This window comes from Chiloscyllium plagiosum, chromosome 4 (assembly GCF_004010195.1).
Source record: "Chiloscyllium plagiosum isolate BGI_BamShark_2017 chromosome 4, ASM401019v2, whole genome shotgun sequence".
NCBI classification, from domain to species: Eukaryota; Metazoa; Chordata; class Chondrichthyes; order Orectolobiformes; family Hemiscylliidae; genus Chiloscyllium; species Chiloscyllium plagiosum.
In genome coordinates this window covers 11,720,981-11,734,799 of record NC_057713.1, presented here as the reverse complement: position 1 = coordinate 11,734,799, position 13,819 = coordinate 11,720,981, and the positions used below count along the sequence as shown (strand labels likewise).

The following is a 13,819-nucleotide window of genomic DNA, read 5'->3' as shown; positions in this document are numbered from 1 at the left end:
TGATCGTTCGTCCTCAGTGAGTGGGAGGTCTGGAGGGATGGTGAAAACTCGGCAGGGCTGGGAGCTGGGATCTGGTGTGGGTGTGGAGCTGGGAGTGGGGTCGGAGCCAGTACCTGGAATGGGTGTGATGGTGGGGGGAATGGAGGTGGAGGCATGAGCAGGGGTAGTGTTCCCCTCGGGATTCTGGGGGATGGGGATAGTGACAATGGGGTCTGTGGAGGGGGGTATCAGCAGAATGCAGGTGAGTGGCGCTGGTGGAGTCGGACGTGGTGGCAGACACGGCAGTAGGGGTGGCGGAAGTCTTTGACTGTCCTAGGAACGATTCCAGAGCTGCTTAACGTAACACAAGCTAAGTCTATAACAAAAGTCACAGCATTGCTAACCTCAGCTGGACTTGAAATAGAATTGTGATGAAGGGTTTATGCCCAAAATGTCAATTCTCTTGCTCCTCGAATGCTGCCTGACCTGCTGTGCTTTTCCAGCACTACATCATTGACTCTGATATCCAGCATTTGCAGTCCTCACTTTCTCCTCGTTGAAGTAGGCTGAGTCCACGTAAATCTTTAACCTTGATAGACCTCGTCAGAGTTTGACCAGTTTGGCTCCACATATATTTTGGAATACTGACTTAACCCAAATAAAGACATTCCATAAAATCTTTTGAGCCCCCCTACAAGGATGAAATAAGGGATGTGGCATCAGGTTTTGCAGATCAATATGATAAACCTCTAAAGTAATAACCCATATCATAATTCAATGTACCAGTCTAATGGATGACTAATCTCTAATGATAGTTATTGACAGCTATTGGTAAGTTTTGAGTATAAGTATTCCTGCTTTTCTCTCTGTAAGCACAAACTTGAGAGAGAAACTGAGAGCTGGGAGCAATTCTCTCTCTCTTCCATGTTTAGACATCTGCTTGCAGTTCTATAGTCAATAAAGACCAATTGTTGTTGGAACAAACTATGCTGAATTTTTTGTTGAGTATTGTTGATTTTAGCTCCTGCAGCTATTTTTAACCGACTTCTACAGTTTGGTGACTTCACTGTTACCAACCCTCCAGACTCTATGCTGTGTCTAGGGCCCTGTCTAGTTATCAGTGGTAGAGAATAGACAACTAGTGAGTCTAAGCAGAACAGGTACTTGTTTTATATTAAAAGGGTATTTTATTGTATGATAGCAACAGGCACAGCTTGCATGATTTGTAAAGAACAATTACTGAGGACTCTCCGGAGATGTACAGGGTACATCCGTTCCCTTCAGATACTCGTGCAGAGCTGAATTGTCTCCACTCAAAGACTGTGCCGACAGACATCACTAAATTAGATGGATCTCAATGTAACATGAACACTGACTCCATCAGACCGTGGCTGTGGGAATAGACATCGTGGCTGTGTCTCAGTGAAAGGGAGTTACTTCATTTTTGGGATGGGATGTGAGATCATTGGAAATTATCATATTTATTGATTAATCTCTAATTGCCCATGGGAAGCACCTTTGAGGCTACATTCTTGAACCACGTGTGAATGCACTCGCAATGCTCTTACAAAGTGAGTTATAGGATCTCCATCCAGCAGTAGTGAAGGAACAGCGATATATTTCCCAGTGAGTGAATTGGAGGAGGAATTGCAGTGGGTGGTATTACCATGCATCTGCTGCCCTTGTTGTTCTAGATTCTAAACAAGTTTTAAGATTTTCTAAATCTCATTTTAAAACTTTCATACTTGCTTTCAAATGACTCCACCCCTTCCTATCTCTGCAATTTCGTTCAGACCTGCAAACACTCCACTCTCTAATTCTAGCCTCGTAAACATTGCTGATATTAATTGCTCCACATTTTGAACTTTACATTACCTAGGCTCAAAGCTCTGCAGTACCTCCCCTACATCTGTCTACCTCACTTTGTTCTTTACAAACACTTGTAGTTGCCTGAACTAGTCCCTTTTTTGCTTACCTGACTTAAGGTCATATTTTATTTTGTGGAGAAGCCAGTGTTGGACTGAAGTGGACAAAGTCAAAAATCACATGACACCAGGTTATAGTCCAGCAGGTTTCTTTGAAATTGCAAGCTTTTGGAGCCTCCACTCCTTCCTCAGGCAGCTAGTGAGAGAGAATACATCGGACACAGAATTTATAAGTAAAAGATCAAAGGGTCATACAAATTATGCTAATGTATTGAACAAACCTAGATGGCTATTCAGTCTTTAATCAATTAGAATGGAGGTACAAGTTTCAATTGATTAATATGTAAATCTAGAATTTCTTTCAAGTCCCAAGATAACTTCAGGTTTTATCGGAATAAAGGTGACACCGAAGGTCAGACAATGCATTTTAGGTGTGAGGCCAAGTTTCAAGGCTGCTTGTATATCAAATTGGAGTCAGACTGGTCTTACTTCCAAAGTTGGAATTTATAAAATACCACATGGACTGACTGCCTACAGATTGTGTGCTTTTTGAACAAAATAGAATGTATCTGCAAATACAAATCCGCAAAGGCAAATTCACCTTATAGATTCACGTTTATGTATGTATGTATGTATGTGTATATACGTGTGTGTGTGCATGTGTGTATGTGTGTGTGTATGTATGTATGTGTGTCTATGTGCCTGTGTATGTGTATGTCTGTTTGTCTGTGTGTATGTATGTATGTATGTTTGTGTGCACGTGTGTTTGTGTGTGAGTGTATGTATGTGCCCAACTCTCCAATCTATCTATATTCTGCTGCATTGTTTGACAGTTCCTTTCACTATCTGCTATCATGCAATAAACTCTAAATTAGGTTTAGTGTGCATGTACATGCGTACCTTTCGATTTTCAATCCATTTATGAGTGGGAACAGTTTCCCTTGATGAACTCTGTCCAGCTCTCTCATGATTTTGAAAACCTCTATCAAATCTCGTCATAGCCTTCTCCTCTCCAAGGACTAAAGTTCGAACTTTTGCAACCTTTCCACCTAACTTAAGTGTCTCATCCCTGGAACCATTCTTGTCAACCTCTTCTGCACTGTCGACAATGCATCACATTCTTTCCATAATGTGATGACTAAAACTGTACTCAGTACTCCAGCTGAGGCCCAACCAGTGCATTATATCATAGCAAAGAGGTGGTAAAAAGAAGATTGCAATCAGCTAGGGACCAAATGTATCTGAGAGTGTGGTAGATGTAGATACAGTCAAATTCCATTCCAGGGATTTTTGTCACAAAATCCTAGACTGACACTCCAGTAGCACTATCAAGGAAACTTTATTTCTGATGATGGATAAAGCTAAGATCCCAACTGCTTTCTCAGGTGAACGTACAAAAATCCCAATGTGATATTTTGAAGAAAAAGAGATGGGTTCTCCCAGGCATTTATTATCCAATCAACACCTTCATAAAATCAGATTTTCTGTCTATTACCATATTCCGGTCTGTGGGATCTTGCTGTGCTCCCTCAATGTCTATATTTCAATAACTTGGGATCTCCCAAATCCATGAAATGTATAAAAAAGGATGTGAATATATCGTAGGCAGTGAAGGTTAACCAGACTAATACCAGACTAATGGGCAGATTGTCTTATGAGGAGAGGTTAAACAGACTGATGCTTGAATCCGCTTGAAGTTCAGAAGAGTAAGACATGACTTTATTGAAACATATAAGATCTTGGAAAGTCTTTACAGAGTGGACGTGGAAAAAAATGTGTCCTTTCTGGGAAAATTTAGAAATAGGAGTTTCAATTTAAAAATAAATATTTGCTCATTTTGAACAGAGAAATAATGAAACATTTTCTCACACAGAGAATTGGCCTTGTATGAAAGTAACCAAAAGAGAAAATGCTGGAAAATCTCAGCAGGTCTGGCAGCATCTGTAAGGAGAGAAAAGAGTCTAACTGACCCTTTGTCAAAGCTCTTTTCTCTCCTTACAGATGCTGCCAGACCCGCTGAGATTTTCCAGCATTTTCTCTTCTGGTTTCAGATGCCAGCATCTGCAGTAATTTGCTTTTGTTTATTGTATGAAAGTAAAATTGGTATGGAAATCTGTAGAGTAATTGAAAATAAAACCTCAAAGTACCTAGTGTTATGAAGATTTATAATATATTTTTACAATAATTCTTAGTATTATTGCTGCAGTCAAGCCAAAAGGATTCCCTGACTATCATAAGAATGAGTAATGTGATATATGAGTTTCAGCACTGGTCTGAGGCCAGAATAAATAGGCCATGCATCTCAAAGATTGGTGCATTATATTGTGCGGCGTGTTCTTTTGTTACAAGTGTACTGGCAGCCTCTTGTGACTATTTTGAGTGACTGACCACTATGGCAAACAAAAAGAAAAATAAAACTTATGGCCGATCAAATCATGTACCATACTGGGATCAGATTTGTCCAGTTTTAACACCAGCTGTGAATGTAACAGCGAGATTGAAAATGGCAGGATTGTAATGAAATTGGACATTAAGCGGAACTAATTAGATGCTCTATCCAAGAGCCAGTATTTGTATAATGGGCCAAATGGCCTCCATCTGTGTCATTTGAATCTATGGCATGATGCTATTATTTCACTAAAGAATAACGACAGCACGTGTTTAAATTTCCAAATCAAATTTAGACAAATTCCTCATTTAACCAAAGCATTGTGATAGTGACATTTTGGAGTTTTTGAAAGTTCTGAGAATGCAACTTTGTTTGTCAGTCTGCTACAAGCAGATCAGAAGGGATGGAATGGATTTTCTCTTTACCTTGTTTGATTGCAGCTATTGCTTTGAATTTTGGAAGGATACTGAATTTCCAATGCAATGCACTTGACTGAATTAAATAATTAAGGGAATAATTTTATGCCTCAGAATATTAAACATGTACAAATATGCACCAGGGGAACAGTTAACTGCCAAAGCCTTTGTTTAAATTTGAACCAGACAAATTGCTTAAGTGTAGCAGGTTGAGAGGTGACCTTGTACAGATTTATAAAATCATGAGGGGTATAAATAAGGTGAATGGCAGATGTCTTTTCCCTAGGTGGGGGTTTTAAGACTGGGGGCATTTTTTAAGGTGAGAGGAGAAAGGTTTAGAAGACACATGAGGGACAACCTTTTTACACAGGGAGTGGTTCATGCATGGAACGGACTTCCAAAGGAAGTGATAGATGCGGGTGTAAGTACAATGTTTAAAAGGCGTTTATATAAGTACTCAAATAAGAAATGTTTGGAGTAATGTAGGCCGAGTGCAGGCAATTGGGACTTGCTTAGTTTGGGTTTATCGTTGGCAAAGACTAGTTAGACCAAAGGTTCTGTTTCCATGCTATTTGACACTATGACTCCATGGCTCTGATTTGTCAAACCATCCAAGTGCTGGATGTCACTTTTATTCACACACATTCTGAATTCACACTCACCTTTGCAGACGGGAAGACCACATTCACATCATGTAGTATTTTCAATTAAAAAGTAGCTCAGGGGTGGAATTTTCCCAGTGCGTTCCCCATGGCAACACCATTATCAATCACAATCCAATGAATCAGCAATCTTTTCCTGCATTATAGGTTGTTCCGTGCTTTGATATTTGGTATTCTTGCATTCTGTCCTGATGAGTGTTGGATAAAAATAACTTTAATAGCATGTCTTTTTTTGTCAGCAATCCTCAATGCTCTACCTTTTGGAAAGTTTAAAGTATGAAAACAACCGATGAGATTACAATTTAAAATTTGATATGGCAAGCGTTTCAATAATTAAAATGGGGGCGAAGGGGGAATCACAGTTTTAAAGGGTTTGTTGAAACCAATGACAACAAGTGTTCTAAATCAGTGAACACTAAGGACATTTCAGTTAAAAGACTTCATGTTATTTTGGGGAAGGATTGGTCTATTGGTATTACCACTGGTCTGTTAACTCAGGCACCCAGATAATGTTCCAGGGAGCCCGGTTTGAATCCTGCCACAGCAGATGGTGGAATTTGAATTCAATAAATATTTGAAATTAAGGGTCTAATGATGACCATGAGTCCATTGCTGATTGTCAGGAAAAACCCATCTGGTTCACTAATGTCCTTTAGGGAACAAAGCTGCCATCCTTAGCTGGCCTGGCCTACATGTGACTCCAGAGCCACAGCAATGTGGTTGACTCTTAGCTGCCTTCTGGGCAAATAAGGAAAGGCAATAAATACTGGCTTAGTCAGCAACACCCTCATCCTGTGAATGAATAAAGAAAATTTTTTAAATGCTCTCAGATTAGATTTATTTGGTTGCTTCCTCTGAATTTCTTTCACAGAATAAAACTAATGTTTTGAAAGAAAATGATTAATTTTTATTGCATATTTTAAGATGGGTATATGGCTGACGAGTCAATTCTTGTCTGAGCTAATTATCGCAGCTTCGAGTATTTCTAATGCCAGAAGATGGCCCTGCAGTTACCAAAAGATGTGAGTATTGTCAACGGGTAAGTATCTGAGGCTGAACAAGTGTCCTGCTGTTCAGATGCTGGCTTATGCTGACAGTGAGGGGATGTAAATTATTGTAGTCTGAAAGCCTGCAGAAAAGCAAGTTGCAGCTTCAACACCGCTTGTGTCTAACTGCACCTGGAGGAATTTGCTTCGCCACAACCCAACAGCCTGCAAACTGTAAACTAGGCAATGAAGAGGAAAACAATACAGAGAGGCAACGGCAACTGATAGCAAAAAAAAAAATCACCAATCAGTAAGTAACTTTTAGAATTGCTTTGAGTGCTCACCAACTTTTTTTTTAATATGCATCTACATCGTTGCTGTGACAGAAAAAAAGATGCACAGGCTAAAGCCTTGAAATTCGAATGCTTTAATCAAATGTTGATGATAATTAAAATGCAGAAATAATGCAAAATTGCAACAGGTCAGACAGAAAAGATAATGTGAGTGGGCCACAGGATCAGAACTTAAAAGTATTTATTTTATAAGCAGCAAATGGTAACAGGAGAGAAAAGCTTGACAGAACTGACATGAAATAATAACTTCCAAAAGCAGCAAATAGATGCAATACCCGAAAGCTAGCTTTTCAAAGGCTTAAACTTGCTGATGCTGTTCAGGTGGATTGCTGCAAAATCTGCAGCTCTCCTATTCACTTCTATCTTTGCAAGTGGGGATGATTCTGTGCACTCTCATCCATGGTGTTAGGCATTACCTGTTGGTGAAATGCATTTGGGAACTTTAGGTCTGAATTTCCACAGGCAAGCACTATACCAAGAGAGAAGATTTATTCTCTGAGTGGGGAGAAATTCAACAGGTCAAACTCATGACTGTTTGTATGAGAGAACAGCAAGAATGAAACTGGTGCGATGCCTGATCCAGTCCAGCTTGATGTGTCAGCTGTGGGGCTTACTATTTCTCTTCTGCCAGCCTACCATCCACTGGTGCTATTTAAAGGCAGCCACCACCTCTTAAGGGGAAATGAATTTTGCCATCCAAATTAAAGCTGAGCAGTTGAACAAACAGGGGCATTGCGAGGAAACCCTCTCCCAGTGTTCCTCTTTGAAAAAAAAATTCATGGGATGTGGTTGTCTCTGGCTCAGCCAGCGATTATTGCTCATCGCTAGCTGCCCTTCAGGAGTGGTGGTGAACTTAAGTTTTGAGAAGATTTGTAGCTCAGGTTGGTGGTGAGCTGTCATCTTGAGCTTCTGCTTCATCTTGAGCACGGTGCTGCTGGTCATGGAATTCCAGGATTTTGATCTAGTGACAGTGAAGGAATAGCAATATATTTCCAAGTTAGGATGGTGAATGGCTTGAAGGGGAACTTTCAGCTGGTGGTATTCCCATGTCCTTGCTCTTATGTGTTTGGAAGGTGTTGTTGAAGGAGGCTTAATAAAGACGTCTTCGACAGTACTGCGATGGTGAAGGGAATGAATATTGATGCAGGTGGACTGATTGCTGATTGTGCCGGGGTCAGTGTCCTAGTGCTTTGCCCTAATTAGGTTTGAGTATTGTTGATATTGTACCCATCTGGACAAGTAGAGATCATTTCATCGTTCTCATGTTACAGGACAACAATTATTGAGGAGACAGAGGAATACATGCAAACAAGGAGCTAGAGTAGGTCACTCTGTGCTTCAGGCCTGCTCCCCCATTCAATAAGATGACGGCTGACCTGATTTTAACCTCAACTCTACATTCCTGCATAGCCCAGTTACCTGTTATCCCCTTGGCAATCAAGAGTCAATCGATTTCAACCTTAACAATATTCAAAGATTCTGCACCCACTGCCTTTTAGGGAATGGAATTCCGAAGACTCAGAACCATCTGAGAGAAAATAGTTGTTTCATGCTCTCTGTCTTAAAAGAGCACTTTCCTTTTCAACCTCTTCCCTCGCCTGCGGTCTGGAGGCCCTCAGGTTAAATCACCACCAGTTGCTTCTCTCTAATGAGAGAGCAGCCCCTATTGTCTGGTAAGACTATGGTGACACAACAACAACAACTTAAGTGGGTGACCTCTTATTATTAAACTCTGACACCCAGTTCTGAATTTTCTCACATGAGGAACTATATTTTTGATATCCACCAGGTCAAGTCCATTTTTGATTTTATATGTTTCATTTAAGTCACCTCTAACTCTTTTAAATTCCAGAGGCTACGGATCTAGCCTGTCCAGCTTTTTCCCATAAGACAATCTGCATGTTAGTCTAGTCAATCTTCTCTGAACAGCTTCCAATGGAGAAAGAAATCCAATAGATACGGTGGCCAGTACTGTACACAGTCCACCAGATGTGGTTTTATCAAAGCCCTATCTACCTGAACCATAACCTCTCTAATCTTGCAGTTATTTCCTCTCACAATAAAACATAACATTCTATTATCTTTCTGATTACTTGCTGTACGTGCGCACTAACCTTTGGCAATTTATGCACGAGGCTGCCCCCCTATATCTCTCACGAGCATAAGAATTAGGAGCAGGAGTAGGCAGTTTAGACCCTCTGCTATTTCACACGATCATGGCTGATTTCATCTCAGCTTGAACTCCATTTTCCTGCCTGTTTACCCCATTATTCTTTACCCCATTGCGAATTGAAAATCTTTGTATCACCTCCTTAAATTTATTCAATGTTCCAGCATCCATCTTACCCTGGGGTAATGAATTCCACAGATTGACAACTTCTTTGAGAGAAGTAATTTCTCCTCATCCCTGTTTTAAATCCATTACCCTTCATCCTAAAACTAGGACCTCTGGATTGCCTCACATGAGGAAATATCCTCTGAAATCTGGAGAGTGTCTGATTGTGAAAAACATTCATAGTGACATCACAAGGTAGTAGTTCATGAACCCAATGATTCGTGATTAAATGCTGTTAGGCACTTTGTGTATACTGTATTACTGATATTAAAAAAGGGAAATCTTTAAGCTTTTAACTGTGCATAGCTGTTCAAAATTGTGAGCACTTTATTAGTATTGATAAAGATTACTGTTGGTTCTAATCTTTATGGGAAGTGTAGCATTTTTTCATTATTATCTGGTTAAAATTATTAATTTGTTAACACACAAAAATAATGATGGCAGTTTAGATGATAAAGTTAAAAATCACACAACACCAGGTCTTATAGTCCAACAGGTTTATTTGGAAGCACTAGCTTTCAGAGTGCTAGATGATTTGCTGCGATTGTCGGAAGTGGGAGATTCTGGATGCTAATGTCATCCTGGGCACACGCCTTCCAGAGTCAATGGGCTGGAGGCCAAGACATAAACGCTGCAGCACCATAAGGCCAGCAGATGTTGGAGCAGACACAGGCCATTTGGCCCATTGAGTCAACTCTGCCATTCAATTATATCATGGCTGATCTGATAACCCCCAACTCCATCTTCCCTTCTTTTCCCCATAACCCTTGACTCTGTCACTGGGTTAAAGATTTGACTACCTTAACCTTGAACATTCTTAATGACTTGGTCCCTACATTACTCTGTGGTCAAGAATTCCACAAATTCACTAGCCTCTGAGAGAAGACGTTCCTCATCACCTCTGTCTTAAATAGTTAACCTCTTACTTTGAGAGTATGCCCTCTGGCCCCAGATTTTCCTACTCTCTCTCATGGGAAACTACCCCTCTGTAGTCACCCTATGAAGGCCCCTAAAATTCTTATATGTGCTTATGTCATCGGTAAGGGGGGATGTTACGAGGCCATTTTGTTCCAGGAAGTGGTCACACCTCTTAGGATATGGTCATTGATTTGGCCTGCGGTATCGGACCTGTGTATATGACTGTTACTGAAACAGGGTCAGGGACTCAAAGGCCAGGAATGCAGGAGTCTCAACTTCTGCAGTTATCCAAAAGGTGAGAGGTTTCTCAGCTTGTTTGAATGAGGGTTAGGGCCTGCAAAATGGATGAATGAACTCATCATGGCACCATAGTGAAGGAAGCTATTTAAGTCATTTGGTCAGCACAGTGGCTCAGCAGTCAACACTATTACTGCACAGCACCAGGGACCTGGGTCTCATTCCAGCCTTGGGTGACTCTGTGTGAAGTTTGCACATTCTTCTGTGTCTGCATGGGTCTTCCTCCAGGCGCTCTGGTTTCTTCCTACAATCCAAAGATGTGCAGGTTAGGTGAAACCAAAAGAATTTAATCTCTCACATTGGTATGATGGTCCTTACTTGTTTCATTTAACACATTAGCACAATGCCATCGTTCAGTCTTTGTGAAGCAATGAGTTTTTTTGCAACTGCTCTGTCCCTCTTCTTCCTCTGATCATTGAGTGCTAACTCTTGCCCCACTCTCTATTTTTCCAGGTCTGTCACAAGTCAGAAACCTGACAGTAGCAGAAAAAGTGGAGGAGGACATCCATTAGCACTAGCCAGATACCAGCTCAGAAATTGGCAGTCTGTGTTTCTCAGAGGCTCAGATAGAGGTGGCTGGTCTTGTAAATGCATGAAGCCCAAGTATCCAGGAGTAAAGGCAGAGAGGTACGTTGGTTCAGGAACCAGCTTGATGGAGGGTGAGATCATACCCTGACCACACAGAGAACTCAATTCAAGCACATAGTTAATAAAGGATGATAGTTGGCTATATTTGACTAACTACTGGTTCTGAATGCATTGCATTGCCCATCAGTAATTTGTTGCACAACCCCACTTCCAAGTTTATTTTGTACATAAAAGCCGGATTAATGGTGGGGATTGTTCTTTTTGTCTTTGCTTTGAGTGAGATATTACATCAGGCACTGCCTGCCCTTTCAGATGGACAGGCAAAAGATACTAATGTGAAGAAGAGCAGAGATTATCACTGGTGTCCTAGTTAATGCATATCCTTTAGCCAACATCACCAGAAACAACTGAACTGGTTGTGGTCACTTTTGTGTGTGCCATGTACATTTTCTACATCACAATAGTCATTACACTTCTCAAAAATACTTGATTTTTGTAAAGTGCTTTGAGATACCTGGAGATCGGAAAGGTGCTCTGTTGATGCAATACATTTCATTCTATACTTGCTCTGGGCAGATGGAGACTTATCAGTTACAGCAAAGTAAAATTTCAACCAGAACCTCATAGTTCTCAACTTACCTTTGTTTTTTCTCACTTAGGGAAGACTAGACATGGAGTTTGCACCTTTCTCAATGAGCATCTTATACTGAAACAAACAAAGGACGATTCAGCGTGTATGTGAAACATGAATGTAACAGAGCTACACTCACATGTGCGATGGCTGCAGAACCTCACTCCTGCTGATGATACAATGCATAAGATGAAAAGAACATCTGCTTTATGTGAACAAGTCAGTGTAGCCATTGAGATATTTCTAACCCTAGGCATTATGAGTCTACTGGAAAATATTTTGGTCATTGCTGCAATTATTAAGAATAAGAACCTCCATTCTCCAATGTATTTGTTTATCTGCAGCCTGGCTGTTGCTGACATGCTGGTAAGTGTGTCCAATGCATGGGAGACCATTGTAATCACCTTAGTTAACAACAGGCATTTGATTGTTGAAGATAACTTGGCCAAACAGGTGGACAATGTCTTTGATTCGCTGATCTGCATTTCTGTTGTGGCATCCATGTGTAGCCTCGTGGCCATAGCTGTCGATAGGTACGTCACCATATTCTACGCTTTGCGTTACCATCACATCATGACAGTAAAACGAGCTGCTTTTATTATTGCAGGTATCTGGTTGTTCTGTACTGGCTGTGGTATTATCTTCATCATCTACTCTGAGAGCCCACCCGTCGTCATATGTCTGGTCACCATGTTCTTCATTATGTTGGTCCTCATGGCCTCCCTATACAGCCACATGTTTCTCTTGGCTCGCTCGCATGCAAAGCGAATTGCTGCTTTGACCGGCTACAACTCAATCCACCAGAGAGCAAGTATGAAGGGGGCTATCACGTTAACAATCCTGCTTGGTATTTTTATCATTTGCTGGGCTCCATTCTTCCTGCACCTCATCCTCATGATCTCTTGTCCCAGAAATCTGTACTGTGTGTGTTTCATGTCACACTTCAATTTGTATTTGATCCTCATCATGTGTAACTCAATCATTGACCCTCTAATCTATGCCTTCCGTAGCCAGGAAATGCGGAAGACGTTCATGGAGATAATTTGTTGCTACAATTTGAGGGCGGCTTGTGTTGGACTTTCTGACAAATAAGCCTGCAGCAAGTGAAGACAGCTCCCTTTCAAACCTCCCCACTTTGTGAAACGTGAATGATTAAAATCTGGTCACCAGTTAGTCATTTCAGAGTAACATCAAGCAAAATTCTTTCACAGGTCAATGGCAGCTCCCAGATTTCTTTCTCGTTATTTAAGGAATGGTTTTCCTTGATGTTGGAGCAACCTATGAATAAAAGGAAGAAGAAGTATAATCTCCTTAAAATAGAGAAAAGGAAAATGAATAAAGTTGTTCTGAATTAGGAAGGAGTTTTAATAGACTTGGTGGAGAGAAAAAGGCTGAACAGTTAAGGCTGTTACAACACAGCAGTGAACCCTTCTGTTAATTTAACCAAACACCCAGAAAAGCTCACCTCACCTTGTAATCTGTTAAAGTACAAGTTACAGAGAACTCCCAAATCCCACTATTTAAAGAAAATAGTATTAATTTATTCCTTAACTTTAACAGTGAATATTAAATAACAACTATTCACAACTCTAAGCCCCTCTTTCTCTTAACTGCTTATTATCTGCCTCCAATATGCTGTTCCAATAAATACTTATTAAAATTACATTAATTTAATTTCAAAACCATACAGCAGCTGTTATCGTCAGTGTCTGTCATCTTCTGGCTGAATATCTCTCTGTGTCATCTTCTTTCTTTTACTGCTAGTATCCTGGGGCATAATTTAAACTTATTGATTAAATTTGAATTGTTGTCAAAACAGCAATCAACTCAGGTATCTATTTCACAGCCGAATGTTACATATTTTCAATTTTCCAGACCGCTAGTTAGTCATATGACAAGTGCTTGGAAGCTCTGGGTGCAAAACAGCATTTCCTCTCTCTTAAAAGCACAGTACACATCTTCAATTTCATAACAAGGCACAGAGGAAACAAATTTAAGAGTTAACAAAAGGATCAGAGAGAGATGCAAAGAAATATTTTTGATGCAATGATTTGTAAAAATCAGGAATGCAATATCTAAAAGGTTGTGCTAAGACGTAGTAACTTTCAAATTCAATTGGATAAATACTTTGTAGCCAGGGCTATGGGAAACCACAGAGCAGTGGGCTTAATTTGAGAGCTCTTTCCAAGGGCTAGCATGAGCATATGAGGCTGAATGACTGATTTTAACATACAGGCTGCAGGAACAGAATTATTACAGGCTTCAATTTAGGCTGAAGAAATTCCAGTTGGGTCAGTCGATAAAATGGTGGTTTATTCAAGTCAAAAAGAGGAGGCAATA

At 40.4% G+C, this 13,819-nt stretch overlaps 1 protein-coding gene across 1 annotated transcript; it reads left to right on the top strand.

Moving 5' to 3' along the window:
- The first annotated feature begins 6,469 nt into the window (after positions 1–6,469).
- On the top strand, positions 6,470–12,958 carry LOC122548842 (melanocortin receptor 5-like). Its single transcript, XM_043687690.1, has 3 exons — positions 6,470–6,667; positions 10,714–10,887; positions 11,508–12,958. The coding sequence occupies exon 3, from the start codon at positions 11,594–11,596 to the stop codon at positions 12,569–12,571; it is 978 nt and encodes a 325-aa protein (XP_043543625.1). The 5' UTR covers positions 6,470–6,667; positions 10,714–10,887; positions 11,508–11,593; the 3' UTR covers positions 12,572–12,958.
- The last annotated feature ends 861 nt before the right edge of the window (positions 12,959–13,819 follow it).

Excerpts from the sequence above, each read along its gene's own strand:
- LOC122548842 (XM_043687690.1), top strand. The coding sequence starts at position 11,594 with ATGAATGTAACAGAGCTACACTCACATGTGCGATGGCTGCAGAACCTC.